At 47.5% G+C, this 14777-nt stretch overlaps 1 protein-coding gene and 1 non-coding gene across 2 annotated transcripts; both read left to right on the top strand.

Moving 5' to 3' along the window:
- Positions 1 to 7094: 7094 nt before the first annotated feature.
- Positions 7095 to 10998, top strand: SPN (sialophorin). The gene is made up of 2 exons (XM_015236886.3): positions 7095 to 7175; positions 7545 to 10998. The coding sequence occupies exon 2, from the start codon at positions 7561 to 7563 to the stop codon at positions 8755 to 8757; it is 1197 nt and encodes a 398-aa protein (XP_015092372.1). The 5' UTR covers positions 7095 to 7175; positions 7545 to 7560; the 3' UTR covers positions 8758 to 10998.
- Positions 10999 to 14359: 3361 nt separating this feature from the next.
- On the top strand, positions 14360 to 14466 carry LOC116284255 (U6 spliceosomal RNA). The gene has a single exon (XR_004194021.1). It is a non-coding gene; the product is annotated as a U6 spliceosomal RNA (small nuclear RNA).
- Positions 14467 to 14777: the final 311 nt, after the last annotated feature.

Genomic DNA, 14777 nt, shown 5'->3' with positions numbered 1-14777 from the left:
GTGACATTTGTTGCCCAGGGTCACGCACTCAGTCAGTGGCTGAGCCTGGGTCTGGCCCCAGGAAGTCTGGCCCCAGAGTTCACTCCCTCAACCACTATGCCACTGCACCTGACAACTGATACTGAAAATGACCATGGGGAGCTATTATTTACAGCAACAGAAACAACTTTAGTGACAGTTACAAAGGGCCTAAAAAGAGGGTTATAGTTGACCTGGGAAGTGGGACAGGGCCAGTGGGTCAAATGCTCTTCCATTGGAGCTAGAAGCCAGTAGACAAGATGGATATATCAAGAAATAGCAGAACTGGGGGGAGGGTATATAGCTCAGTGGTAGAGCACATGCTTAGCATGCACAAGGTCCTGGGTTCAAATCCCAGTGAAAAAAAAGAAGAAAAGAAAAGAAATAGCAGAATTAGCATATTGTTGAGGGATATTGTTGAAGGATATAGATATCTGTTGACCCACCAGAAGAATTCAGTTAAAGGGATTAAAAATGGTTCCTTTCCAGGACCATGACTTGGGAGGGAAAGGGGAGGAGTATTACCATTCATGATAAACACCCTGTGCTTCTAGTATGCATTACCTTAATAAAAATTAAAAACCATTATGTTCAATGATAAATTAGTACACAAGTGTCTTTCTGATCAGATGGAAAGTGGGGACAAGGGCTGCCTGACTTGTCAGTCCTGTTCCTGGAGAGGGTTGTGGATGAGAGGAAAGGGCCCCAGGCCTTGGGGGCCAGATGGGACGTCACAATTCATCTCTTACAGCATCAGTCATTATTTACCAGGCTCTTACTTAGGGGCCCCTCACACTATCTAATTTAATCCTCCCAAGAACTTTGAAAAATAGCATTATTGTCCCTATTTACAGATGAAAAAACAGGCAGAGAGATGACAGGACTAACTGAAGGCCTCACAGACAGTAGGTGATGCAGCTCAGGTACCTGGACCCTTCTTCTGAGGCTTCCCTGGCCTTGGGTTTGGGGCAAAGAGGAGGCTCTCCCACTCCAGCTCCTGTCTGTTTGCGTGTCTGCCTGGAAACAGCTCCTCAGAGACCTGCAGAAGGTCAGAGCTCAAAGTCGAAACCCTAATGGGAGATGGGAGTCTGGGGAGGGAAGAAACACTACCTTCATTGAACACCAGTTGGTCGCATCAGTCCTGCACCTGAGAACATCTGATGACCTCGCATGACTTCCTGGAGGTCTGCGGGCTGGGTGGAGGCTTCAAAGTTTAAGGCACACCCAGTGCTCACGGCAACCCGTCCCTGCCTGGTCCCTTTCTGGCCTCCTTGCCTACAAGGGCACAGTTCTTCAGCCTGATGCCCTCTTCCTTCTCTCTGCCAGAGGACTCCTTGTCAGCCAATAAACGTCACTGAGCACCTCCTGTGTACCAAGAACTGTCCAGGTTCTGGTGGTAGAGCAGCAAACAGACACACATCCATGCTCTCGTGGGGCTTACGTTCCAGCAGGGGCAGAGAGACAGAAACAAAATAAGAAAGGAAACAAGACAGTGTATTAGGTGAGAAAGTGCCAGAGAGAGAAAGCAGGGGTCGGGGATGGGGTGTGTAGGCCAAAGGGAGGGATACAATTTTAAACAGCTAGGCAAAGCCATTTAGATATCTGGGTGAAGAGCCTTCCAGAAGGGGCCACAGATGGCACAAAAGCCCCAGGGCTCAGATTCTCCATGGAAATCACGGAGGCCTAGGTGGCAGCAGCAGAGGGAATGAGGGTCAGAGTGGGTATGGCCTTGCCGTCCACTTTGAGGACTCAGGCTTTTCCTCTGAGTGGGGTGGGAGCTGTCTCAGGGTTTAGAGCAGGGGATGGGTGGGATCAGATGTTTGATCTGGGTCCTTCTGGCTGCTCCGTGGATAAGAGCCTGAAGGGAGGTGGGGAAAGACAAGGCTTAGGCTAGATGGGTAGCAGTGAAGGTGGGGAAGAGTAGTCAGATTCTGGATCTTTCTATGTTTTATATGTTCTTGTATTTTGAAAAATTTCAAACACAGAGAAGTTACAAGAATGATACAGTCCACCCATTGACCCTTCACATGGCTTCATTACCTTTTTTTTTTAACCTGCCCCTTTGTTATATGCCTGAGCACATGATAGGTGGGTGATGGGGTTACATTTTCAGTCTGGCATCTCCATACATCTTAAAAACTCCGTAGTTCTCAGAAGCTTTGTCTGGGTCCTCTTTGTTCCTGACTCTGGGGAAATATAATGACCCCACTCAGCATTTTTCTTGACGACTGCTAACTAGAGGCCTTTTGCTCTTCTTTTATGAGCACCCGAGATGAGATCTGAGATTTGCAAGATGGGCCTTCCTGCTTTTTCATTTAATAGTTGAGTTCTTTTCAAATATCAAGTGTGGGTTCCATCTCCAGTACCTCCTCTAAAAATCAGTAAACCTAATTACCTCCCCCTCCTGCCAAGATAAAAAATAATTAAGTAATACAATCACAAATATCAGGTGCTAAATAAATACAGGGAAATGACGACTCAGGAAAGTGTTAAAATATGTTAGGTTACTGATTTGTTATAAAAGCATGTAATGCAGGAACTGTAAACTGGAAGAGATGCACACGGAAGGTATGGGGAAAGGGAGCGGAGCTTCCATGCCCCGCCCCCAGCACCTCTCCCGCACGTCTGTGTTCACCCACCCGCAAGCTCCTTCACTGCATATTATTTTGCCCCATATGCTTTATTTTATCTCCTATATATTTTATTGTCATTATTTTGTATGTGTATGTGAAACTATTTAAGAGGAACTTTCTGCATTGTGTACCATCAATCCTACATACTTCAAACATGTATTTCCTGCAAACTAGGAATATAACCATAATACATTTATCAAATTCAGGAAAGTTAATCTTAATTCAGTACTATTATCTACTCTACGGTCTATTTGAATTTTGCCAGTTATCCCCATGGTCTCCTTTATAGCATTCTTCCCCACCCCCAAATCTAAGACCCAATCCAGGATGCCATATTGCATTTAGTTGTCACATGTCTTTACTCGTTTAAGATCTGGAAGAATGTCTCTGGTTTTCTTTGTCCTTCCTAACACTGACATTTTTGAAGATTATAGGCCAGCTGTTTTGTAAAATGTCTTTCAATTTGGGTCTGCCTGATATTTCTTGAAAATTAGATTCAGGTTATGCATTTTTTGCTTGGACAGAAGTGATGCTGGGCCTTTCTCAATGCATCATACCTAGAGCCTCCATCACTGGTCATGTGAACTCTGATCACTTGGTTAAGATGATGTCTGTTAGTTTTCTCCACCGTAAAATTGCTACTTTTCCTTGGTAATGAATACGTAGCTTGTGGGGAAATAATTTAAGACTATAAAAATATCCTCTATGCACCCCTGACGTTGCTACTCCAATTTCACCCAATGGTTTTAAACATCATTCTTACCTGAATCAATTATTATCATGGTGGTTGTAAACTGGTCCTTTTTAAACTTTACATTCCTTCTACAATTTTATGTTAGGTTTCCTACTGTAAAAGAACTTTCCCTATGCTCCTTCCTCCCTTCCACCTCCCTTCCTTCCTTCTTCACTCTGGGTCTCTCTAATATTTTCAGGATCAATATGAACTCATGGGTTCTTTTTTCATTCAGCGTGTTAGTTGATCACAGCCATTATTCATTCTGATGCTCAAGGTGCCCCTGCTTGGGCCGGAGGAGCTCCTTCAAGCTAGTTCCTTGTCCTTTGATACAGTTCCATCATTCTTGGAGCACTGCCTTATTTTCTGATGCAATAACGTGTTCCAGGTTCTTCTTTTCTTTCCCCTCCCCTTTATTTACTTATTGAAGAATAATTGACCTACAACACTGTTAGTTCCAGGTGCACAACATAGTGGTTTGATATTTCATTACATTACAAAATTTATCACCACGGCAAGTCTCATTACCATCTGTCACCACACTAAGTTATTACAATATTATTGACTCTATTCCCCTTGTGGTACATTTCATCCCCATGAGTCTTTCTTTTTTTTTAATGGTGGCACTGGGGATTGAACCTAGGACCTCGTGCATGCTAAGCACACACTCTCCCACTGAGCTGTGCCCTCCTTCCCCCCCTTAATTTTGTAACTGAAACTTCATACCACAAACTCCCTCATCTATTTCGTCCATTCCTCCCACCACCTTCTCCTCTAGCAATCACCAGATTTTATTCTCTGTATCTATGAATCTGTTTCTGTTTCACTATGTTTGTTCATTTGTTTTGTTTTTCAGATTTCACATATAAATGAAATTACATGGTATTTGTCTTTCTCTGTCTGACTTATTTTACTTAGCACAATGCCCTCTATGTCCATCCACGTTGTCGCAAATGGCAAGATTTCGTTCTTTTTAATGGCTGAGTAATATTCCAGTGTTTATATATACCACCTCTTCTTCCATTTATCTATCAGTGGACACTTAGCCAAGATGTGGTTATCAGGCACTGGCCCCATTTTGAAGGTAGAGAGTGCAGAATTTACAGATTGGATGTAGGCTGTAGGAGAAAGAGAAGTGATCCTATGCCCCTTAGCCTTTAAAGATGTTGCTTCTCTGCAGTCTTCTTAGACACTCCCTAAGGCTGAACCTTGCCCCTATTTTAATGAGTATTCTATTATTTGAATTATTTATCCATAAGCATGTGTCTAAATGCATCATAGTTATTAAGTATCAGATGGCGGTACTTCCTGGGAGATCCTTATTCTTGGCCTGGGGTCCTTAGACCAACATGGTTGGAGTTCATCTCTAGCACTGGCTGGTTGTCTGAGCCTAGCCAATTCTCTTAACTGTTTTGTTTCTCAGTTTCTTTACCTGTTAAAGTACAGGGAATGATCTGAATGATCAGAGTTGTTGTGAAGAGTAAGTGCTTTGTGACTGCAAAGTGCTGGCCCATTCTAAATGCCTAGGGCACGTGACTTAACCTTCCTGTACCTTAGCTTCCTCACCTGTAAAATGGGCTTGCTATGAGGAGCAGCTGGAATCATGCGCAGACAACCTTCAGTTCTGTACCTGGCCAGCTGCTGCTACTGAATTTTCTAAGTATTGTGTTTCTGTGATGTCTTGAGGGCAGGGCCCATTCCTTGTTCATATTTTCATCATCTCTCCCTCCACCCCAGGGTCTACACACTGTGCTGGTTAGATTGTTTCTTGAGTGCTTCAGGCCAGAGCCTGGACCCAGCGACATCCTCTCCACTCGCCCCAGAACTGAGGCTTAACATCGGGCCTGGGGAATGTACCACTTTGTCAGCAGCAATTTAGTTGAAATGACAGTTTTGTCAACAATGAATTTTGCTTCAGTGATTTTTTTTTTAAAGGTTGAGAAATTGGGCATCTTTATGCTGTCTTACAAACATTTTTGTAGATATATTGGAATTAAAATTTTTTTAACCTCCAGTTACTTTGCCGCCAATTATTCCTACTTTTCTGTTTGCAAAGACAAAATGTTGAAACAACCTAATGTCTGACAATGGAATGGTTTCCTCCCTTCCTTCCTTCTTTTTGTTCATACTATCTGATCTTTCTTCCTTCCTTCCTTCCTTCCTTCCTCCCTCCCTCCCTCCCTCCCTCCCTCCCTCCCTCCCTCCCTTTCTTTCCTTCCTTCTTTCTTTCTTTCTTTCTTTCTTTCTTTCTTTCTTTCTTTCTTTCTTTCTCTTTTTTTTGGGGCAGGGGAAGGTAATGAGGTTTATTTATTGATTTAATGGAGGTACTGGGGATTGAACCCAGGATCTTGTGCATGCTCCTTCTTTTTGTTCAGTTAAAAAAAAAGGAAAGTGAGAGAACGTATATACAATAAAATTGAATACTATAATAACATACATGTGTATATGCATGTATAGCCATTGTTACGACTGTCTATCTGGTGGCAGATGTACAGAGCCTTTTCACTTCATACACTCCTGCCTGCTGGGAGAGGCAATCCAGCCTGGCCCTGAGCATCCCTGCATTCTCACTGATATGCCAACAATACAAGGTCCTGGATGCTCTATATCCAGGCCATCTCTCAGGGTTGAGTAACCCTGTGGGGGTGAAGTAACATCTCCCTTCAGGACAAATAGCAGGCTCAAAAAGGGGGAAATTCCCCAAGCCCAGTGTTCCTCAGCTGTGGGGCCAGCCCCTCTGTGTCAGCCCTGTGGGACTCAGGGGCAAGCGGAACTGAAGCAGACCCAGTGCCCCTGCCGTTAGCTGAGCGATGAGTAGTGGGTTCCTGTGTCTCTGACCCAGGGATCTCACATCTTTGTCAGACTAACTCGTTAGCTTATGAGTGGGGTACAATCCCAGGCCTTGACATTGGCCTCTTTCAATCATCTATCATGTACATGTATTATTACTTTCAAACATGAAAGTCAGTTTTGATTTTTTTTAAAAGAAAGGCACCTGCCTCCCCAAACCATACACATATCAAAAGTCAAAGCTCACACCTACCCAAAAATCTTGGTAATATCTCAGTAGATACTTATCCAGACGATCTTCCATGTAGATCCCCACATTTTCATTAGTCTTCTGTAAAAATAAGATCATAGCATATACAGTGCCTAATAACCACCTGGATTTAGTCAGGCGGGCCACAACTGGGGGCCATTGTGGTAACCACCCCACATCAGCTTCTGGGGAAGTCAAGAGCCCACCAGGGATTTCACACAGCTTGCAAAGGCTTTTGCTGCCATCTCCCAGAGTTGGGGGCTTCCTCTTGCCCCAGTACTTCCTGGGAGCTCTCGGGGCAGAAAAAGTGCTAGCTTTGGGTCCTGGCTTAACAGCTGGGGGACCACAAATGCAAAGGAAACCACCTACTCCTCCCATCTCCTCCTCTGCACCCCCTGGGTCTCAAGCACACATTTCCATCACCCCTGCTCTGACTCTATCCCCGCTTCACCCCTTGGCATCCCATTTCTCCAGCAAGACCCAGGCATCCTCATTCCAGACCCCACCCACCATCCCCACCAGCCTCAGCTGAGACCTAAAGCCCCTGTCACCGTCACAGACCCTGAGAGAGTAAGTGATGCCGCTCTCATTGTACGGCAATGTGGGAGCACAGCGGGTGGGGCAGGATGCTGGCGTGGGTGGAGCCAGGGCCACTTCCTTTCCCCTTGGGGCCCTGTCCGCCAGTCTTGCCCCAGCTTCAGGAGGAGTTGGAGCAGCCTGGTCCCAGCCCTGTGCGTTATCAAGTGAGCTGGTAAGAGATGTGACTTGGTGGGTAGGAGCCTCAGTGGAGCTGGGAATGTGCCTCTGGCTTGAAAAGACCTTGACGGATATCAGGAAAGGAGGATGAGGAGCCAATGGGATTGAATAGGGTCAGGTCAGGCAGGGAGCAGGTGGCTGTTGCTGGAGAGCTAGCTGCCATGGCCTGAGGGGGCCTATGGGCTAGAGCTGATGGGGGAGCGGCCAGTATCTGTTCCTTTGTTATTTCTGATACTATTCAAAGCATGGGTGGAAAAAGCCGTTGAACCGCAGATTTCACCCAGCAGTTAGCAGGGAAGTGGGCAGTCCTCCTCCCATCCCCAGCGCCTTATGTGTTCTATTTCTCTTACTTCCCCACACTCAGGTCCCAACTCCTGCTCATGCCTGTGGTCTTGGAAATGACCCTCCTTCTCTTCCTCTTTGGGAGTGTCTGGGTCCAAACCGTGAGCCCACAGAACATAACTACTTCACCGATGTCTGAATCCGGCACGTTGTCTGATTCTTCGACCTCAAATATCCATGAGACCACAACCTCAATGACATCCCATCTTACAAAGGTGGTAGACAGCACTGCACACCCGACCCTCCCACCTTCAACTTCTGATACAGCCAATGAGTTTTTATCCACTCTTGGGATTTCCACTGCTGCCAGCAGTGACCTTGCTGCATCTAGGTTAATAAGCTCCCAGGAGCTTATGACCAAGAGTTCATCGGTGCTCCCGGAAATCTCGGAAGCAACCAGTGTGCCTGCTCACCCGGTAATGGACTCTTCAGAATCTCACACTGTAACTGATACAATCATGGCAACTAGCTCCCTGGAGACCTCCAGTGGGACCAGCGGACCCTCTGTGACCATGGCAACTACCTCTCTGGAGACCTCCAGTGGGACCAGCGGACCCTCTGTGACCACGGCAACTAGCTCTCTGGAGACCTCCAGTGGGACCAGCGGACCCTCTGTGACCATGGCAACTACCTCTCTGGAGACCTCCAGTGGGACCAGGGGACTCTCTGTCACCACAGCAATTATCTTTCTGAAGCCCTCCATGGGGACCGGTCGCTCCACTATCTCTGGGGAAAAAATAGTCACCATAAGCAGTACATCCTTACCCAAATTACATCCGGGGACAAATGTCACCCTGCTGGTGAGTGTGCTGCTGGTGGCCCTACTGGTGATCATTGTCCTCCTGTGCCTACTCCTGCTATGTGTCCGATGGAGGAAGCAGAGGACAGGAGTCCTGACACTAAGCAGGGGTGGAAAGCGCAACGGGGCAGGAGATGCCTGGGCTGGGCGAGCACAAGTGTCTGACGAGGAGGCCATGATAAAAACAGATGGAGTGTCTAGGGGGGACAAGGGCTCTGGGGTCCCCCAGGGAGAGGGGTCCGACCAGCGGTCTACACTCACCACTTTCTTGAATACACAGAAGTCTCATCAGGACTCCCTGCCGTTGGAGGATCTAAAAGCCCAGTCAGCCTCCAGCCTAAAGGGGGAGAAAGAGCCACTGATGGGCAGAGAGGACGGGGCTGTGGAAGCCTCTGTTCCTGATGGGCCAGAAGCGAGAGATATGAAGGCCCCTTAGGGCTCGAGAATAACAAGACTCCCTATCATTACTTCCAAACCCATCATCACCCAGCATCCTTTGGGTTTTCATGTAGTATCTTCACCCTGAATCCTTATTTGGCTTCTTAACCCTGGATCTTCTAGCCAGCATCCCCACCCAGCACCTAGCCCAGTGCCGACGCCCACTGAGTGCTCGTAGACTGCGTGAGCCAACATTCTTCATCAACCCCTACTTCTCCCATCACATTTTCTCCAGGTTTTTGCACTTGAGGCCAACTGCTGACTTCTGGAATGCCAAACTTCCTTGACCTCAGATTTCTCAGAGGCTTCCCCAGAGGCACCAGAGTCTGGGGAGAAGAAGGAAAAGGCAATGCCGCAAACTCTCGCTTAGGATGACTCCGGAAAGTACATCTGGCCCCACAGATGAGGACAGTCCTACTGGGTCAGCCCACAAACCTCGTTTAACTCTGGGCCCCAGTGCTCTGTGCCGGGCCAGCCTGGAGCACAGGCTAGGTGGCATCACCTCGTCGTGCTCTTCTGAGGGTCTGTGACAGCACCTGGACTCTAGGCTGGCCCATGGTTCAAACCACCCCCCCCCTCACCCACCTCTAGACTGAGGCAACCCAAGGCTTCTTCTGAAAAACAGAGGTGAGAAGGGTGTCTGGGCAGGAGCAGTTCTTAGAAGTCTGAGCATCCGCGTGGGTCCAGTCATGCATACGGTTTGTACGCAAAAGGCGAGGACTTGGTGATGCTTGTGAAGGGTGGTGGCAAGTACAGATGGTGTGAGGGAGTGGGCAGGAAGGGCTGCAGAGGCTCAGATGCCATCCTGGGGAGCTGCTGAGAACACATGTGCTCTCATCTTTGCTCACATGGGGTGGAGGTAGGAGATTTAACTCCGTCTGTGATGGGCTTGAGAGAAGGGCTGCATGTGTGACCAAGTCTGGTTCTTCAGCTCAGCCGCAACATCCCTTCCTCACAGAACCTCCCCTTCCAACTCCAACGTGCACACGAGAGACCCGAGAGACCTGGAGTGGGTCTTGCTGAGTCTGTTACATGTTTAATGTGTTGACGGTATCTCCTCTTCGGTTCTCCAAGGGGGATCGCTGAGAGTCATCTGTGACAGGTCCCTGGAACCAGGAGGTGGAAAGGAGGGAGGGGACAAGACCCAACTGTGCTGTCTGTCTCTGAGGTCAGCTCAGGCCAGAGCCCAGGGTGCCGCAGGGACCAGAGGCCGTTGGTATTTCTCCAGGGCCAAGAGGAAATTTGCAAAGAGGAAGTTGTTGAGTCAGAAGGAACAGTGGCTGAGAGCAGACACACTGACCTACAAAGAGAGACCAAGGGACACCATGTGAGTGTGACTGCCAGGTAGCTTGGACTGGAAGGGATGCGGGAGACAGGGAAAGGGCCTGGGTTGGTCAGTTCATGGAGTAGGGGAGGGATGGGGAAAAAAGGGGCCAAAAAGGGCTGAAGACCTGCCCAGAGTTGTGCCACTTCTGCCTGGTCTGTGGGAACGGGCTGAGCTGGGGTGGAAATCCAGCCTTCACCACCCACGTCTGGATGTCTTCTCCTACTTCTCAAAATGCACTGTTTGGACCAATCGTCGTCCCAGGACAGCAGAAGTAAGTTCCAAAAGTCCCTTTGGGACACCACAAATGTTGTCTTAGATTTGTCAAAACAACTGCCCCAATTTCAGGTTTAGAAAATATTGTCACTGAACTCAGAGACCATCAGCTTCACACCTCCCACTCCCACTCGACACATGCAGTCATTTTCTGAACCATCAATGATTTCGGGGTCCTGGGCGCATCCTGAAGGAAATGGCAGGTGTGGGTGGCAATGGGGGTGGGTATTTTCTGGGCTCTTATAGAAGGAAGCAGTAAATATTATAAGGCTAAAAAGAAAGAAAAAAAGAGAAACAAGAAAGAAATATAAAACACCGTAATAAGAGAGGACCAAACCTATCAGTTATGAAAAAGTTGTCAACTGTCTATTATATTTACTACGGTTGGGAAAAATCCTGTTTTCAAAAACTATGTCATGACTTTGAAAAATGCCTACAATAAAATGTTAAATGGTAAATTTAAGTAGGGAAAAAAGCTAGTTACTTATCTGTAAATACATATGATTCTAGTTTTGTAATAAACATGCAAAAACATAGACATTAAAGAAAACGAAAAATTTGATGGAGATATCCCAAATATTTACTGTGGCTCTCTGTAAGGGTATGGGTGATTTCTATTTTGTTCATACTCTTTAGTATTTTCCGTATTGTATACAATAAATATTGATGACTTTCCTGATTTCAAAAATATTAACAAAAAGGTGTTTGCGGGGGGCTGGGGGTGTCTGGTTTGAGGAGGCTGGAAGGGTAGGATGGAGCCACGCTATGAAGGGTCCCACTCTCTCCTCTGGCCTCACTGCCCAGGTGCCAATTCCAGCTGATTCTTCTTGCAGGGTCCCTGGGAGCCCTCCCTTCTCTCCAGGCCCGTCACAGCCCGCCTGGGTCCTGCAGAGATTGCCCTTTTGGTTTCCTGAATCCCGTCCCTTCCACCCTCTGCCTTTTCTAAAGGGCCACTCTGTCCAGATCACCCCTTCACCTTCTAAGGCCGTCAGGAGTCTATCTTCCTTAGCATGGAGTATAAGACCCCTTTAAGATCTGGCCCTCCCTCTCCTCTGCACACCCCTGCCTGGTCAGCCCTTGGCCCAAGAGCTATAAGCTCTCCAGCCTCATGAAATTCCTTGTAGTTTCCTGAATATGCCATGTGCTTTTCTTGGGGTTAGGGGTATAGTAAAATAGCATTTTCCCTCTTTTGCAAAAGTTAATTACCAGAACATTCTAGTTTCTTAAATACCAGGATTCTCTCTCTCACACACAACCATATACAGTGTCTTATTCTTCACCTTATATTTTAAAATGCATGTTTCTATTTTATATTCAAAAGGGCACATTACTTCGTAGTTACAAATGCAGCTTTGCCATCTACAATGCAAATTCCAGATGGCAGGAGGATTTGGGTGGGGAAGGTCTTAAGAAATCTATTAATGTAATTCACTTTTGCAGACAGGAAAGGGGCCTCAGAGCATGGTTTTAAGGACATTTTATTTCTGAACATGGACAGTTACACCTAATTTTCTTCCGCATCCCCATTTCTGCCCCTTGACCACATTCAGTTTGGCAGAACCTGTGAAAGATGGGTTACCAGGGGGCTGCAAGCACAGGTGACCGCCATCAGCTCTGAGTGCTCCAGCCCTTGGGCTGAGGGAATGGGAAACACCTCTTCCCTGAGCCCCAAGTTCAGTGACTGTGTCAGGAGGCAGATCAAGCTAGGACTGTTAACAAGACAAGAGAGGAATACAATCAGAAGGTTCTAAGACTCCCAAAGCAGTCACAAAAACAGACCCCAAATAAGAGTGGAGAGAAAACTTTCAAACTCTAAGAAGGTATTGGCTGTGGGTGGCTATCCTGTTCTGGGGAGGTTTGGGGGCACGTCATTAGCCACTGAAAACCCAGGGTATTTTGGAGATCATCTGCTTGTCCCTGCCCATGAGTGTCTGTGTGCCTTAGCCCCCTGGGGTGCTCAGCACCTGCCTGCCCCGCTAGCGGCATCAGGACAGCCTCACTGGACCATGGCCCAGATCCCCAAAGCTGCCGGCCACTGAGAGGGCCACGTACTCACTCCTGCATTTGTGCATGCTCTGCCTGAAGCCACACCCCGCCCCCCCATCTTTCCCCACCACACACGCATCTTGACTTCCTGCCAAACTCCTCCTCAACCGTCAAGATGCAGATCAGATGTCACTGCTCTTGCTGCCTCCATCCCAGATATGGTATTTCTCCTCCACTCCCGCAGCCCCTCACGTGACAGCAGGAACAACTGGATTGTAATCATGTGAGGGTGTCCCTCTTTCATTTTGTGTAGCCCCTCCAAATCCATCTATTGTCTTTGTGGTTCCGGAGTCCACAGGCTGGCATGCCTACCTAATAGGTGTTTACTGAATGGAGAGGGCAAATGAATTAATGAACGAGCAAAAGGCGATTTTCAAGTAAACCATGGCAAGATCAGACCTGTCTTTTGAACGAAACTGGCATCCGGGAGGATGGCCCCAAGGCATTGTGGCCCAAGAGGAGAGCATTAGTCTAGTCCAGGTTAGATATAGTGGGAATCTGGTCCATCCGCTGCGAGGTGGGGGAAGGGGGCCCAAGTCCTGTGATTCCTGTGATTCTCCCTCCTCTGCTTCTCCACGTGATGTCACGGAGGCTACATGCAGGATGATAGGGGCCAGTCAGATCTGAAATATATTTATTCAGAGAAAAGATTTTTTGAACTAATTGACCATTGAGGTGATGAGGGGGAAGAAGGAGGTTAGACTCCAAGATTTCTACCTTGGGAGATGGAGGAGATGCTGCCATCATTTTGTGGAAACACAGAGAGATGGGCAGTTTTAGGGGAAAACATGGGTTCATTTTTAGAACTGTTAGGAGGGCTGTTAGAAGTAGAGGCCTGGAATGTGGGAAGGAAGTCAGAGCTGGAGATATAAATGTCATCCTCTGATTGTAGACAGCAATTTAAATAATGCATAAACTGTATCATTCATTGTGTAGAATGAGAGGGGAGAGAGCTGTGAAGAGAATCTTCATTTATTAGTCAGGGCAGGTTAACTGCTGTAACAAACAGCCCCCAAATCTCAGGGGTAAAACTCAAGAGAAGCTTTTTCCTTGTTCACATAACAATTCAGTGCTCATATGTGGAGGGTGACCTTCCATAAGGTCATTCAGGGACCCAAGCTCCTTCCATCCTGTGGCTCTGTCATTCTGGGGGAGGAGTATGGGCCAGGTCTGGAAGTGGCACATATCACTTTTACTCACATTCCATTGGAAAGAATTCAGTCACATGGTGGCTTGCATGCAAAGGAGGCTGGGAAATGTAGTTTAGTCATGTGCCCAAGAGGAAAAGAGAAACAGTCCCACTACGCTGAGGGGGCACCACAGTTTGAGGGCTGCCTGTAGGACGAAAGACCTGCAAGAGACAGAAAAGATCCTTTAAGAGAGAAACCAGGAGAAAAGAATATCTAGGGGAAAAAGGGAGAAACTGCTTAAAGAAGGGCTGTCAGGAGCGGGTCTGGACTAGAGTGAGGCAAGCAAGGTGCTGAGGTGCAACATGAGGCTTGAGAGGAAGGCCTCCTTCAGTTTTGTGCCCCAGGACACTTGCTTGCCTCACCCGAGTCCCAGTCCTGGCAGAGTCATGAGACAGAATCGGGAGAAGGCTGGGAAGAGGCCAGCGTCTGGCATTGCTGGTCCCAGGGACTTTAGCAAACAGTTCCGTTGAAGAAATGGGGTCCCCAACATTTCTGGGACAGGAAATTGCCTGATGTCCCAGTACAATGATTCACATTTTCCTGGCTTTCCTGTTCAGAAGCCTGGCTCTGATCTGCCCTTAAAGTACCTTGGGAAGAGGCAAGGGAAGGGAAGTAGAAATTCGCTGAGTTTTCTACTCTGTCACTCGCAGAGTTTTCTCACTTGTTTCTCAGTTGAAGCTGTGAGGTTGGTATTGTCCCATTTTACGGCTAAGGAAATGGAGGCACAGGAAAAGGTAAAGAGGTATCGGAGATCAAGAAGGATGGTGTTCGCTTCAGCAACACCTACACTAAAATTGGACCGGTACAGAGAAGATTAGCATGGCCCTGAGCAAGGCCTGACAAGCAAATGCGTGAAGCGGTCCATATTTTTACCTATGACCGAATCACTATGCTGTACACCAGAAACTTATACAACATTGTAAATCAACGCTACTTCAGTAAAAAAAATAATAAAAAATAAGAAGGGCGAAAGTAGGATTTTCCCAGGTCACCATCAGAAAGGCTTTCCAGTCCTCACAGGGAGCCCACCCTGGGGCAGGGCTATAGAAGGCTGGGTGTAGAAAGAAAACAGGGCCTCCACTCGGAGAGGAGAGGACTTCTGAGTCATATGACTGAGAGTCCTGGAGGCAGGAGGGAGCGCCAGAGAACCAGGGAAGGGCTGAAGGGGCTGGTCAGGCCGGC

The sequence above is a fragment of the Vicugna pacos genome, chromosome 18 (assembly GCF_048564905.1).
Source record: "Vicugna pacos chromosome 18, VicPac4, whole genome shotgun sequence".
Classification (NCBI taxonomy): Eukaryota; Metazoa; Chordata; class Mammalia; order Artiodactyla; family Camelidae; genus Vicugna; species Vicugna pacos.
This window is presented reverse-complemented; position numbering and strand designations above follow the sequence as displayed.